Source organism: Chanos chanos, chromosome 7 (genome assembly GCF_902362185.1).
Source record: "Chanos chanos chromosome 7, fChaCha1.1, whole genome shotgun sequence".
Lineage (NCBI taxonomy): Eukaryota > Metazoa > Chordata > Actinopteri > Gonorynchiformes > Chanidae > Chanos > Chanos chanos.
The window spans coordinates 10,282,931-10,298,190 of NC_044501.1; the positions used below are offsets into that span (position 1 = coordinate 10,282,931).

Sequence of the window (15,260 nt, forward strand, 5' to 3'; positions counted from 1 at the left end):
TGTCCGGAACCAAAGTACATCCAGAATTCGCTAAAAGAAAAAGTAATAAGACATTTATTTACACATTATTGGACCGAATCCAGGACGGCTGCTTCTATCTACAACAACACGTAACATAGTATGATTACGTGCACTCCGTTCTGTGTAACGTAAGCGTCACGTGACGCGAATGAAACGACCCCATTGGTGTATTATATGGCTCACTTATATAATGACTCATATGGTTGTATAACTTAAAATGTGAGGTTATGAAGTCCGTTTTGGTTATTGATGAATGGTCAGACATGTGCTTAGACAATTATCAATTAAAACAAGATACACGCGTCCCACCGGCAGACCAGCACTCTAACAGCCTCTTCTATGTTGCCTGTGCTGTTTATGCGAGGCTATCACACAAATTAAGATCTGATGGAGTGTGAGTACGCCCAATTTTATGTAAAAATTTTATGTAATAAACGAGTTTATGTAAGGCGTAATTTAATGACCTACTTGAGAGAAAGAGAGAGAATTTAGTGTGGTGAGCAAAAGTGAATAGTCTACTTTAAATTCAGCGGAACAAGTTCACGCACCTCCCCATTTAAATATAACGAAGCTCTAAATTTCCAAGAAGATTTAAAGATGATTTTACCAACCATTTGAACTAGAACATCTTCTTTTGTGTATTTGGTATCTCAAATATGCGGGCCAAATAGTTACATTTATTTATCACGTAAATACATAATTACAGAGATAACTAACATAAAGCAGATACAAAGGTCCATCACAGCATGTCCCTGTGTATATTGAAATTGTAAGGTCAGTAGCTAAAATTATTGGAAGCTGAGGGAGGCTTTCATCTGCCGTACAGTGATGGATGAATGAGTTATGTTGTTTGCTAGCATATTACCACTTACCAAAAAGAACATATTATTATTACTATAATAATAATAATAATAATGATAATAATAATAATAATAACAACAACAACAATAATAATAATGATTGTAGTAATAGCAATAGTATCAAAATCTTAATTTGTCCGTTGTGAGTCAGTCAGGTTTATTATAAGGTGGTAAAAATGGCAGACTAATGTTTGAATTTTGGTGTTCACACGAGTAGACAAGTTGTTCTTTATTTAAATAAAACAAATATCTTGTCAGATAGAATGATTCATTTGCTAAATTATGTGTGCTCATCCACTTTGGGTGCCACCAGTCCTTTCACTGGTTTTATTATGATTGCTCCATATAGTGAACCTGCTAAAACTATTACATTTATAATGATGAATTTTTCAAAACAAATTTGAGGCCAAAAAAAAAATAATCTGAATTTAGGACACATATATATCCCATGTTCTGGATGCACGATGGAACAGAAGATCTTCAGATGTCCGGTGCCTGATGTGGGAATTAAGGAAGAGCAGGCGAGATTTCAAAGGACATTTAATCCCAGAGGTAATCCTTCTCGAACCTGAGATTCCAGGGCACAGTAATCCACTGACTTCTCTTGTGCAAGAGAGCAATAGCCACATCATTACTGGCTCGTGGGTGTTGCTACAGCCTTGCAAGCCAGAGTAAATACATTTTAATGGTCTTTTATGACTCTTTATCAAAAACCACGTGCTCAGGTTGTTGACATTACTTCTTCCAGGAATGTTTACCAAATTGAGACTCTCGAACGAGTGGCCTCATATTTACAGTATAAGCACAACTTACATTTGCTTATAGTATAAGTAAAATGATTTTACTCTCCCCATTTTGCAGTTTAACAATAGCCATGTAGCTACCACGTGGTTATACTGTATTTGCCCAATTATGTTTGTATGGGAATGCAAATGTGTTAGATACAATGTTAATTATTACTTTTTGGCAAATAAACTTGCGCCCATGCGGAGCAACAAAGAGTGCATTTATACATGATCTACAGCCAAGTTTTGAAAAGGTCCGTTCAAATCTGTAAGCACATGCTGAAATCGGACACGGGTTACGCGCGCTCCATAAAAGTTGTTTCGCGCTGAGGGGGAAAGCCACTGGAAGGGACAAACTTGACTGGGTCACGAGACAGGACCCGCACGGATACTGCGCAGCCTCTAGAAAGCTCTGGGGCTGGAACCACAAACAGTTTCTCTCCAGAGAACAGCCAGTCACTGGAATGCTGCCGACAACATTCTCTCAATTAGGCTTACCTTAATTGGTCTTACCGGAATAATCTGCACTTTGCAACCTTCTCACACAAACTCGCAGTGAACTGAGAACAAAATTCGAAAACTATTTTTAACTTCGAGATTTACTTAACGGGTGTTTCTTACAAAGGAAATGAATTAACAGCCCATGTATGAAGTAACATTTTGATTGATAGATGGTATTTATATACAGAAGCAAACAGCAACACAGCAAAGTCATAGTTTAAATAAAACAGACTAAGCTGGATATTCAGTGGTGCTGTCTGGGTAACCTGTCGGTGTTTTTCCTGTTAGTTCTAGATAAGGACTTTGGAAATAACTCAGTTCTCTCTCTCTCTCTCTCTCTCTCTCTCTCTCTCTCACACGCACACACACACATACACATACACACCCAAAATAAGCCAAAAATGCACATGGCTAAAGTCTAAGGCATACACAAATGAAAGACGGGGACAGAGAGAAGAGACAAAAGAGTGAAATGAAAGAATGAAAAAACAGACTAAAACAGACAGAGGTAAAAGTGACTCCCAGTGATGAGACAGAAATGGTACATTCCTTTAACCTTTCCCTCTTTGTCTGGAGAGCTTTCACTTCAGTTAAAGATAAAAGTTCAGTTATACAATAATCGTCTGCTGAGATGTGATTGTTTTCCCCACCTGTTGACTACCAACATGTCACAACATATTTCATTCACAATGCATCAGTGGTTCTTGATATGAACTGTGAAAAGTGGAAAGATGTTTTTTTTTTTTTTTTTTTCCTTTTTTGAGGTGCTTTTATCACTTGTATTAAAAAAATGTTTGGCTCATCTCACTTCTTTTTTTAAACGCAAGTCAAATTAAACGCAAGCATCAATAACATCTGAAAAAAAAAAAGCGCCTCAATTCATTTTCCACTTGGAATTATGTTTTAAAGGTTGAACCAAAAATCACAGTGCGAGCGTGTAGGATGTGTGTCCTCATACAAACACACACACACACACACACATAGGCAAACATCCCACTCCTGACATTACACCTCCTAAATATCCCAATCCTTTGTATCGTAAAGCAGCACATGCGTAGTCACAGATAGTTTTTGTATCTTCTCTGTCCCTGTAAACCCCTGTCTCCCTGCATCCCCTCTCCCCCCCAGTAACACCTGTCAGCTTCTCCTCAAGTCTCCCGCAGCCCACCTCCACGGGAGTGCGCGGCACATGACGGGTAGCACGCGTACATGTGACTAGCAGCTTCATTCAGAAAAGCTGGAGATGTCCAGGTCGTGTCCGTCGTTTTTTTATGTTAACTAGGCCACTTTGAGGAAGGAGAAGAAGAAGAAGAAAAAAAAAAAACCCTTATATAAACGGACTGATCGCAGCACGTGCTGGTCCGGCTGATTCCTACGGAAGAGGTAGAGTTTTTCAATGGCCGTCCCGAATTGAATGGAACACGCTGGAGTTGAATGGAGCCTCTTGTGTGGGAACACTTGCAACAAGGTGCTTCTTTTTCTAAAGAAATGGCACATGAGAGAGAGAGAGAGAGGGAGAGAGAGAGAGAGAGAGAGGAGAGGGAGACCTGTTGTTATGACAACCACGTTTCACCCACTCTCGAATTTGCCTTCAAAGTGGCTGATGTCGAAATAGTCTTGGTAGCAGGCATGCTCAAGGTTGAGTACAGACCCAAATATTTGCCATTTGAAGGGCAAGTTTTTAGAGATAAAGTGACAATACTTCACTAATTCACCTTTTTTGTTGTTGTTGTTGTTGTTAAGATGATACATTCAGCTTGCGTTTAAACACAAACCCGTGCTGTTGGTATAGATGTTGGCATAGGTCACAAGTAGTTATGACTTAGTCAACCCCCCACAGAGAGTCACGTTTGCTCAGTTGCGCAAGGTGGCTATTGGTTTCCGACGAGAGAGGGTTACATGTATTGTGTAATCACCATCTGATAATACCTGTTATTTGGTAGGGTGTAGAGGTGAACGTTTAGGTTAAATCAATAAGCTTTCAAGGTCCTAAGCTCTGTTACATGTCACCTGCTACATGTCGCAGTTACGTGTTAACTTTTTCATAAAAACTTCAGTTGTGAAACTGCCTCCTTGACCTGCTTTGGCTGTGACATGTGAAGTCACAGTGTGCTGCTTCATTCTGCAGTGACATCGATATGTCACGTTATGATGAAAATGTAAGGCGTCCCTCCGTTTAAGATTCGGAGGTTATCACCACTGTTTCGAGTCTTCAGTTTACCAAAAAGTTTTATTTGCTCTCACTATTTCTTATTGGTCTTTAAGCTAAGCCGGCGGTTAGGCTAGGGGAGAGAAAAGTCAAAAAGGGGAAAACATTGTATTTTGGGGTTAGACTTAGGATGGCTTAACTGTGTACCTTAATGAAAGCTTAGAATTAACAATCTTTTTTTTTTCTGTATTCACAACAGACCTGAACAGAACCAGAGATGACTGAACATGAAAGCGATCCCAGATTCAGTCGTGCTTGTGTTACTTTGCTGCACTCTAGTGGGTGCAGGCGAAACCTCCAAGCAACCATCAATAATTCATAGACATAACTACTTAACTACTTGCATTTGATTAGAAAATAAATAAATAAATAAATCAATGACTAAATAAATAAATGCAGACAGACAAACAAACAAACAAAAAAAAATCAGTAGTTTTTCTTATCACCCTGGAAACCAGCAGCAAACTTTCCCACTTATTGATCCCTGAAAAGCAGCTTTCTACCTCAGTCTGAATATCACGAGTAGTACCCGGTGGGATCATGGGATAGGGTGACCTGTAGCGGTGGCTTTTAAGATGGAAGAGGCGTCTTGTTCTAGAGTTTCGCGGCGACCCACCCCATCCCACGCGGGGTGCTGCTGAGCTTTACGAAACTCGTGGATGTTAAACGCGACACATGTATTTGGTATAGTGATACCTGCAGATGACAGATGGTGCGATGTTCTGTCGATACGCAGCCTCGTACTCCGGGTTCATTACAAGCGTGTCCCTCAAGGTCGTGGTCAAATGTGTCTCTCACCACGAGGAACTTGGAAGTAGCTATTGAGTCGAGAACAGAAAATAGGTCAGAGATTTAGCAGATTTAGATGAATAAGAACATAATGTAATGATATGTTATCATGTGTCCTGATTAGAGACCTTGTGAGAACAAAGATCATTTCAACCCTTATGATCTCAGCTAAAGCAACCTGTCCCCTTTTTTTTTTCAACTATTCTCCAACCTGACGGTTCAAGCAGAAAGAGAACTCTGTCATCAAACAGAAGATGGTTTCAACGTGTGACAATATATGTCTAAAAAACCCAGTCAAATTATATCAGCAGTTTTTTTTTCAGCCTCACATCATTAGGAGCAAGTAAATAACTTTTGAAAATCAGCGGGTCGGAAAGATAAATTCACTCGTAAACCAATCGGGCTTATGAATTCGGATCAGTGACTTAGCTTTGTCTTCCACACAGGTAAGCTTTCTCGTAAAGTTAGCGACTGACTTCAAATATTGCTGGTTTTGCTGACTTTTTAAAAGCTTCTAGAATTTTCAAAACCTTAATTCATCCCTGAAGATGAGGGGAAAAAAAAAAAAAAAAAGATTTGTATGAACTCGTACGAGAGTTCACCTTTGGAGGCGGCCGAGGGCCCTGTCTTATCAGAGCACTTGGCAATTATGTGAAATTATCCCCCTGTCCCAGAACTGATTTAATAAGTATCTCATTCAAGTTCATCGAGTTCTCGTTCCCTGAAGTCCAATCATAGCCTGAGACACAAATGAGAGATAATCTATTCATACTCAACAAGCATTGGAAATGAGATAAAAGCGTTATTACCGCATTAGTCTATGTCCATAAAGCTTAAGAAAACACACACACACACATTCCCACAGGGCCAAACGGATACTAAAATGGAAAATATGTGTTCACATTTGAAATTTTTTAAAATGTCCTATCCCAGTTGATATGATGAAATGATTAAAAGAGACTATAAATGTATGACAAATCCATGTTGAGATGATGTGTTATTGCTGTAAGTGCCTGCTTTTGTGTCTGTTTGTGGCTTGAAACCATCCAGGCCTCTGTAACCTGAGAGAGATGAAAATCAAGTGGAGGACAGGAAGCAGTAGCCAGCTGTAAATCCCCCCAGCTAATGGTGTGTGGTTCTGCATTGTCTCTGGTCATCAGCCTTAGGCCAACTGGCTGGCTGGAGGGTAATTATCTGCGATAACAAGAGAGAGAGAGAGAGAGAGAGAGAGAGAGAGAGAGAGCACAAGTACAGTGCAACAACAGACCACAAAGATCCTCACGTCCTGGAGGTCAGAGGTTTGCGGTAAGGACAACTGCGACCAACAGTGCTGACTGTTAGACGTGAAAACTAGAGCTAGACGACAGTTTTGGAAGACTGTTTTTCGTGGTTACAGCTGTTGAGCTTCACCTTTCCAAATGTATAATTTCAGTCAGTTTTGACATTCTGAATATCAAACCGATTATTCTTATTTGAACAAAAACAGTCTGTGTTTTGCCACGTGTTTCCTCATTCCAAAGTCAATTTCATTTCATCAGGTCTTTGTGAAAAAATTTGAAAAATGCTTCAAATAATGTGTGTGTGTGTTTCTCATCATGTAAATTGCTCTGGAATGAGAGCAGAACTGTGCAGTCAGCTAAACACCCATTTTGAACAGCTGTTCACCAAAGGCAATATGAATAATTTTTCATTGTTTTAGATGTGAAAAACAAACAAACAAACAAACAAACCAACACATATATTAAAAACAGCTCTGAGGCTTTTTGGTGTTTATTAGAAATCTACCTTGGGAGAATTCAGTCATTTTACATTAGTAGTCGAACAACTGGCCCATAATTTCAGAGACTGTTCCATTTTCAAATAGTCCGATATTTTCCCCCAGTAAATCGAGGAATAGGAAGAAGTCTGGAAGACTGGTTAATGATTAAATTAAATGTAATTACCTGTAACACAATTAAAATTAATTACATTAATTATTTCATTTAAATTAATTCATGAAACACCAATACTTCAATAATTCACCTAGCTCCCCACCACCTCTGCTGCTACAAATTTCTTTGAAACTCTCTCATGGTAATTTACCAAACCGAAAATTCTGGAACATTCTGCAGCGTCGGGTCCATGAAACGCTTTAAACAGTTCAACTTAACAGCATCTTTTCACCCCCAGAGGAGCAAAATGAGTACACCTCGGTATATGCGAATATCACTGCCAGTGTTTCGGGCCGTGTAATCCTACAGTGTGGCACTTTACAGCAATAATAACCATATGGCAAATGGAATAGCAACAACTCACTGACGTTTTTCCCAGGAGAGCGACCGTTCACAGGGGCGGAGATCAGGTCAGTCACTGGATGGCCACCTCACTCTACTAAGTCCCAGGAGGGGCTATTTCAGAGGAGCAGCACATACAAGTCAGAGGGCTAATTTTATAGTCTCTTATATAACTGTTCAGTTATTTGCAAATTAAGACATACATTAGAGAGATTAATAAAAAATAGAATATTCGACAGTTTTTTTTTTCTTTGTTATTAGTCCAAAAGGAAATCGGGTCTCTGGTATCCAAAGAGTCGGAAGTCTCCCTGGAAGCGATCGTACAAACGGCGAACGTCCCGTTTACTGATCCCGGAGAAGTAGTGTTCGACCTTGGTCCGGTTGTAACGGGTTATTCCCGGCGGGATCGTGGGGTAGGACACGAGGTGATCGATGCCAGCAGCTTTTAAGATGTAAGGAGCGTCGTGCTCAAGAGTCTCGTGATGGCCCACGACATCATAAGTGATGTCGCACGGGGCGCAAAGTTCGGCGTAGGTCAGCCAGTGGATAATGGACTCGCCAAACTGTCTGTCCAGGCGATGACGCCCTTGCCTGTCGCCGAGGTAACGGACAAAATCTTCGAACTGCAGTCCGGCGCTTTTCTTTTCGCCGTCGTCGCTGTGGCTTTTGCGGTACTTGCGGATGATGGCCGGGGCGATGTCGTGTTTGTACCAGGGTTCGAAGCGAGGGTTCTTCACAAATTTGTCTTTGAAGGCGGATATGATGCGTTCAAATGGTTCTCTCACGATGAAGAATTTGAAGTACGTATTAAGTCTGAGATGGAGAAATACATACACATATGAGGTCAGTTAGAACATGTAATGCACAATAGATACCGCTGAAAAAAAATACATAAATAAATAATTAAAAATAGATAATAGACAAAACAAACAAACAAATAAACAAAGACTGAGTGGCTTAATCCTTCCAGCAGAGAAAGAAAAAAAAAAACAAACAGTCAACCTCTCTAACCTTGAATCATTCATATCAAAGCATAAAACAGGATGAATAAGCCATTAACCTCAATTCTCAAAAGGACGTCTACAACTGTCATCCCAGACTTGAATACAACTAGTTTCTTGCTCATAGTCCTGACAAAGCAGAGACTTATTTTTAGCTGATACGGTATTTTGAAATACAACAGCAAAAACAACACTTCTGTCAGATCCCTGAAGTCAAACCTGTAAAAACAAGTACAAACAAGCAAACCTCCAACCAGTTTGAGGAAAGTATGGCAGGTAACTGAAACAGTTACTAATTTAGGGATTAAATCTAAACGTGTATTAAATCTATAAATAGACCGTCTGCCAAGCCCTGTCTGACAAGTAGAACAGCATCAGTTTAACACTAAAGCAACAAGAACTGTGTGTTACCCAATCCTGCTGTGGGAGGCCCACAGGAAAACCTGGGAGAGATCTAAAACGAGCCCTGCCAAGGACCTCCTGGAGAAGGACCGGATAACGCTAAACCCGAGCGACGTGGGAACGCCGCTCGTCTGGGCGTTTTTTAACCTCCGGATTGGAACCCGGGAGTCTTTAGAGAATGCTTTCAGACCTTTCTTTGATCTCCGTGTCGTTCAGGGACGAGAGGCGGGGCAGGCCGTTCCTCAGATGATCATGGACCAGATTCTCAGGGATCTTCTCCACCCTGGAGAACTTTCCTACAGATCCAAAACCAAAGAAAACCATCGCTGAGCATCAAGCTAAGAGACTACACAGTAATTAAGTAGATATTTAGATAAAGTACAGTAATATTCAACTAAACCAGCAGGGTAGTAATTAACCATCGACGTGTACTTGTTTATGACGGTTCAATTACCATTGAGGACAATTAGGACCTTCTTCCACTGGGTGTTGCCCACCTTGGGCGTCTGGCAGAAGAGAATCTTGTGCTTGTCACACACAAAGATGCGGTCGAGGACGAACTTGCGTACAGGAGTGTGGGTGAGATTCCAAAGAGTAGCATTCTTGCAGACTGAGGATAAAAGTTCTAAACGACTCTGGACCACAGAATGCCAGTCAGAGAACTCTGCTGTGGATGTACCGACTGAGGGCTGATACATCACACACACATACACACACACACACACACACACACACACACACAAACAGCGAAGAAAAACAACAGGAATTATAGTGGATCTACATAAAATCTCATTAAAAAAAAATCACTCAAAGACAAGAAAATATTTCTTTTGTTCATAAATAGGATATGTTCTCTCACCAACAGGGAGGGTTGTGGGTCCCTTTTTTCTGACTGCTGGGCGGAGTGTGAATGTGACTTCAAGGATGGCCTGGTCAAACTGTGCATCTCTGACTTCCCTCCATAGTCTGAGAGGCCGAAAACACAACGCCACACAAACAGAAAGACGAATATTTTTTCTTATGTTTGAAAACATATAGTGGAAACAATCCTTCTAACGTGTTATCAATCGCAGTTTTCAGATTTCATGTGCCATTTATAGCAAGTGAATGATCCCGGTGTCTGTATCTGCAATATTTAATGGTTCAGCATAACGTGATCAGCGAGTAGAGGAAATACCGTCAGGGATCCGGAAGCTGAAATTGATGAACTTGCTGGCAAACAGGAGGATCAAAACCACCCAGCCGCAAGCACCAACCAGAAGCCAGTGGCGTCGCATCTTTACCCAACGGCCATTGAAACCCCTCAGCCTGTTAAACGATCAGGGAAGACTTTAGTTCAGACAGTCGTGCACACATGAGGCTGAAATTGATATATTTTATATTAATGATGTGGACACTGAGGAAAATTGGAAATTGAAACTGAGCGTTGTGCCAGTGGTATAGATGAATGACAGTGGTTTACAGCAAATGTTATACCAAAAACTAATAGCATTTAGCTATGACCAGAACCCCACTTCAGGATCTGAACCTGGCCAAGATAATGTTACTTGGCCTAGCAACTCTTATTTGTTGCTCAGCACAATGAACACAGAACCTAGATATTAATCAAAACAACTTTTCATTTGCATAAACATATACTGAATTAGCCAGTACAATATTACTCTTCGAATTCAATTCCACGTAGATAGATAACCAAGCTCCCGGATCAACCCAATAAACCAAGGAATGATTCGTCACGTACCCAGAATATTGAAAGCAAATGTCAACTTTTACTTAATTTAACAATTCAATTCAAACGGCACTGAATGAAATGCACTACTGTATGTGACAGATTTTTATATGCAAACCAAGGGACTCTCACTGCACATAGACAAAGACCTCTAAACTGAACACAGCATGACTAACAAACTATCACGGACTGTACAATAGCTACTTTCAGTATACCAGACTGGTACAACCTTTAGCATCTATTTAACACAACTCACAAAGAGTTCCATTTAGCCAACAGTGACTACGTGACGTTCTAGTGGAGCTACGCAAACTAGTAGCAGTGAGAGAGGGATGACAAGAGAAAAGGCCCGGCTGCGGTCGGTTGCAAGAGTTATTAGTCACCAACGACCTGACGTTAATTTTTCGGCCGGATTCTGGGCATCATACTTGGTACCTTGATTCGAAAGCAGACGTCGCGGACCTTCCGAGGTGATGAGACCGGGTCGAATCTCTCCAGGGACTGGAGGGAGGGGAACGAGTCGAGTACGATGCGAACAGACACTCGTTAAGCGCAAAGTGGCTGTATTTTATCCGCCATGAAGACGAGGCGTGTTGTTATGCCTTCAGGGTTACCTCTACACTGAGGGAGGTGCCCCTCTAAGTTTGGGATGGGTTGTAGATTAGAAAAACACTTTCTCCAATTTAGAAATCATCTAATAACACGAGCATCATCGATTATGCAACATTGTCTGGCTTTGGGCCATATCAAACACACTTACTCTAACATTGCAAATGGCTTACGGTTGCCAGTTCGCATTCCAGGTGATGGTTAAACGACCACTGGTCACTTGAACGTAGGCTACTGCAGCGTCTTTGGTGTTGCATGGTTGGTCTGTACCCACAATTATTTGTCGTCCATTTACTGCTTGTATCTTGCGTAGTAGTTTCTTGTTAGGTGTCCATTTGTCGTTGGAATGTAGCAGGGTAGGTTGAGTACTTCGCCTTATACTGGGTTTGACTAAAACGGACAAAATTACAAACATGAACGTGAGGTGAGGAGAATGCTAGAGCTGAAAACATCATGACAAAAGGGAAAACGAACTCCTATTGTTTGGTTACATCAAGAGAAAGTGAATGGAGTAAGATCCTGGAACGGGAACCACTCAGGAAAAGACCACTACAGGTAGGCCTCAGTCAGGAAAAAGACATCAAGGAAGCCCTCCAGCGAACAAGGATGAGTATCCAGGCAGCTGAAGACCGTTGCTAAACTTTATCTGCCTGGGGGATCTGCGTGAGGAGGCTCCCAAACAACCGACCGGTTTAGGACCTCTAAACCAAACTCGGCAGGACGAACAAACTAAAACAGACTACACAATATCTGAGCAATTTATCATTCACAGGAACTGAAACAACTAACAGCCCGTGTACTGCAATGCAAAAAGTCTCTCCAATTGCCGCAACATAATACTACAAACTTTCGCACGTCATAAAACAAATAAATAAACAAAAACATTTCACGTAGGCATTATTCTTAAAAACCAAACGGTTTAACGATGCCTAAGAGAACATTTTTGTCGATTTCCATGCAGTCAAACATGTTCCATTGAGGAAATTCACTGAGAGCTGTTCAAGAGTGATCCAACCTGTGGATATTTACAAAATGTCACATTGCTAGTTTGAGGAGAAATTAAACTGATATATATATAAAGGGATTTGACACATCCAGAATTTGCAAGTCTTTGGACTTAATAGGAAACTTTGATGTTTGTCTCAAAATGAAGAAAAACATCCTTTAAGCTACGTAAACCTGAGAACTCTTGGGTGTGGCATAGACTCATGATGCATAGGGAAATTTTGAGATGATGCTAATGATGTCATTAAGCCCTTTAGCTAAGCAGCACTTCATGTCTGGAGTCTTTTGGTGGAACATATTGAATAAACTCAACTGTCTGCTTCACTGAAAAAATAAACCCTTACTGGAACCCATTGCTTCATACCTGTACAAAAAATGAGAGCATGTTAAACCCTCTAATTTTCAAATAAATGGAAAATAATATAAACAAGAATATATATCTCTATCTATCTGTCTATCTGTAAACAGACTGAAAGAAAAAAAAGTGAGCATGCTTTCGACACATCCTGGCTGTTTTGTTTAAAGGATTTTTTCTTTTCTAGTATTATTACCTCTACAGCAGGCTAAACTCTGAAGCAATATAACTGTCCACTGAAAAGTAAAAATATTTTTACAACATTATCGAATCATTTCTCGATTAGGGTAAAATGGATCCTAGAGGCTATAGGTCTAAACACAAACTAAGAATCTAGTTACATTATGACTTGTTTCCAGTGTTTTGTTTCTCTCCTAAGTCTATCATACACTTTCTATTGAACAAGGAATGAAGAAAGTCGGACGGCTACGATTTTTCCAGATGTTAAAATGAATTCAAAATGATCCAATTTTGAAAAATTAATTTGAAGCTCCAGAAAGAGAACTTCACAGCTAAGCAGAATGCACAATGTGGTGAATCATATTGAAAACGAACCTTATTCTTGTTCATGGGAATTATAACGTTTTAACTGTAAATTTCAGTTATGATCCTGTCAACACATTTACTGTCATGGATCTATGACAACCAAAGAGCCTACGCTTCGCTACTTCCTACTCGATGCACTTTATATTTCGACCAATTACATAAGAGAATCAGAATTGAAAAGAGTGGCTTACCAAAAATATACATTTCACATTTTGCCAGAGTTTTGGCGACGTAATTACGTTAACGTTACATTATTTTCACCTCCGAACTCAAACTGTTCATTCAGTGGCTGGAATGTGATCTTGGCAACAGAGCTAAAGTAGCGTGCCAGTTAGCAAACTTGCTATACCAATCTATGAAATAATATGAACAGCAACAGCTCTATGGGCGATGCTAGGGACATCAAATCACTATTAGCCCATTTCGAAATAAAATGGTGACGAACCAACTACACTGTCATGCACTGAGATGTCTCATTTACGTGCGGAATCGAAATGTCACGCCGCGAACAGCCATAAAAACAGGCCCACCAGATATCCAGTGCGATACCCCTTTCGAATAAGCGTTATTGCATGGAGTGCTGTCAAACGAGTGTCCACTAGCCTAAAGAACGCAAATATTACTCACAAGCAATGAGAACAAGTGTATACCTGTCACGTAAAGCTGTGTTATGACACCATCTTCCATACAATCTTCTGTATTAGACAGTTAGCTCCGCATCCCATATTCTTATTGACATTTGTAAATCCTAAGTGACGTGCATCCAAGCTACAATAAGCCATCATGACCACTCAACGGAAATGAGCATTTCTCCCTCTAGCGTTGGAGAAACGTTGGTCCAGCATATACAACTAATAAACGAACTTTGACAGAAAAACACAACCAAACCGCTGCATAAATACGCACCATTTGGTGCAGATCAATCGTAAGAAAGCAAATACATATTCTTCGACCACCGGAGAGAGAAAGAGAGAGAGATTTCTTTTTTTCGTCTGTTATATAATGCTGATATTATATTTCAGCTTTCTCCTGGCTGGAACTCAAGTGTTACAAAGATGCACTTTTCAAATTTACGAGTAAAACGTTTTGTTGTGCCCTGTGATGGACTGGCCACCTGTCCTGTCCAGGGTGTTTCCCCGCCTTTCGCCCAAAGAACGCTGGGATAGCCCCTAGCAACCAACCCCACCCCCACCCCAATTAGGATACATACAGCGGCTTAGAAAAATTAATTAAACGAATGAATGAATGTCTTATTGTAAAACTTTTCTTATCTGTCTCATTGTAAAACTGTTATTGTAAAAATATTCGCCTGAAAACTGAACACATTTCAAAAGTAGGACTCATTTTTAATGTAGACATGCTCTGTTATTGGGTGTTCACTATCAGTGTAGGAATCCCGTACAGTGTCGCAGTTAGAAGTACAGGGTGAAACAGGTGGGTCGGCTGTCAAACTACCTAGTAGGGTTCCTTTGTCATTCTCTTGATGAGATAGAACCTTTAAATACGCAGTTACAGAGACCGTGCTGAAACTTTTCTACCAATCCAATGCCAGGCCTCTGGCTCGTCTTACGAAAAATAATAACCTCAGTTTTTCTGCAAGTGCACAGTGCAGAATTTTTCACTGAAATGTAGGTTAGCGTATGAGGGGCGTTCTGTTTGGAGCACAGAAAACAGAAAACACATGTTTAGTGCTACCAAGATTTAATCAGATTGCCACCAGAAATAAAGTTAAATGAATAAATATGTACCCATATACATAAAGCAAGTTTCGAGACTTGGGCAATAATGTGTTCTTTATATCAAAATGAGGTAATGTAGACAATTACCATTCCATTACTATTTTTTACGTAACGTGGGAATCAATAGAGTGAGTCAGCATTAGCAACAGCCATTTATTAATTCGGACAAAAACAAAGTAAGGAGCAAAACAAAAACAAAGGACTAATCAAAATTCACCATAAAATGTTCCTCAACGTCTTTTGAGGTTAGTTATGTACAGTATATTTAAACATGGACACCATCTTTGTCATGTCGCGTGAGCTCGCTTATGTTTTTTTTTTCTTTTCCCAAACTGTTATTACACATGTGATTAAGATAAATGCAATGCAGCAGAGATATTTCCAGGTATATCTCTGAAGTCAAATGTGTCTAACCTTATCATGAACAGAGTTTGAC

At 40.2% G+C, this 15,260-nt stretch overlaps 1 protein-coding gene across 1 annotated transcript; it reads right to left on the reverse strand.

The window, feature by feature from the left end:
- Positions 1-7,695: 7,695 nt before the first annotated feature.
- Positions 7,696-10,141, reverse strand: chst10 (carbohydrate sulfotransferase 10). Its single transcript, XM_030780678.1, has 5 exons — positions 10,019-10,141; positions 9,701-9,807; positions 9,296-9,530; positions 9,032-9,137; positions 7,696-8,251 (listed from the first exon to the last, which is right to left on the reverse strand). Exons 1-5 carry the CDS (start codon positions 10,116-10,118, stop codon positions 7,696-7,698), a joined length of 1,104 nt encoding a protein of 367 aa, XP_030636538.1. The 5' UTR covers positions 10,119-10,141.
- Positions 10,142-15,260: the final 5,119 nt, after the last annotated feature.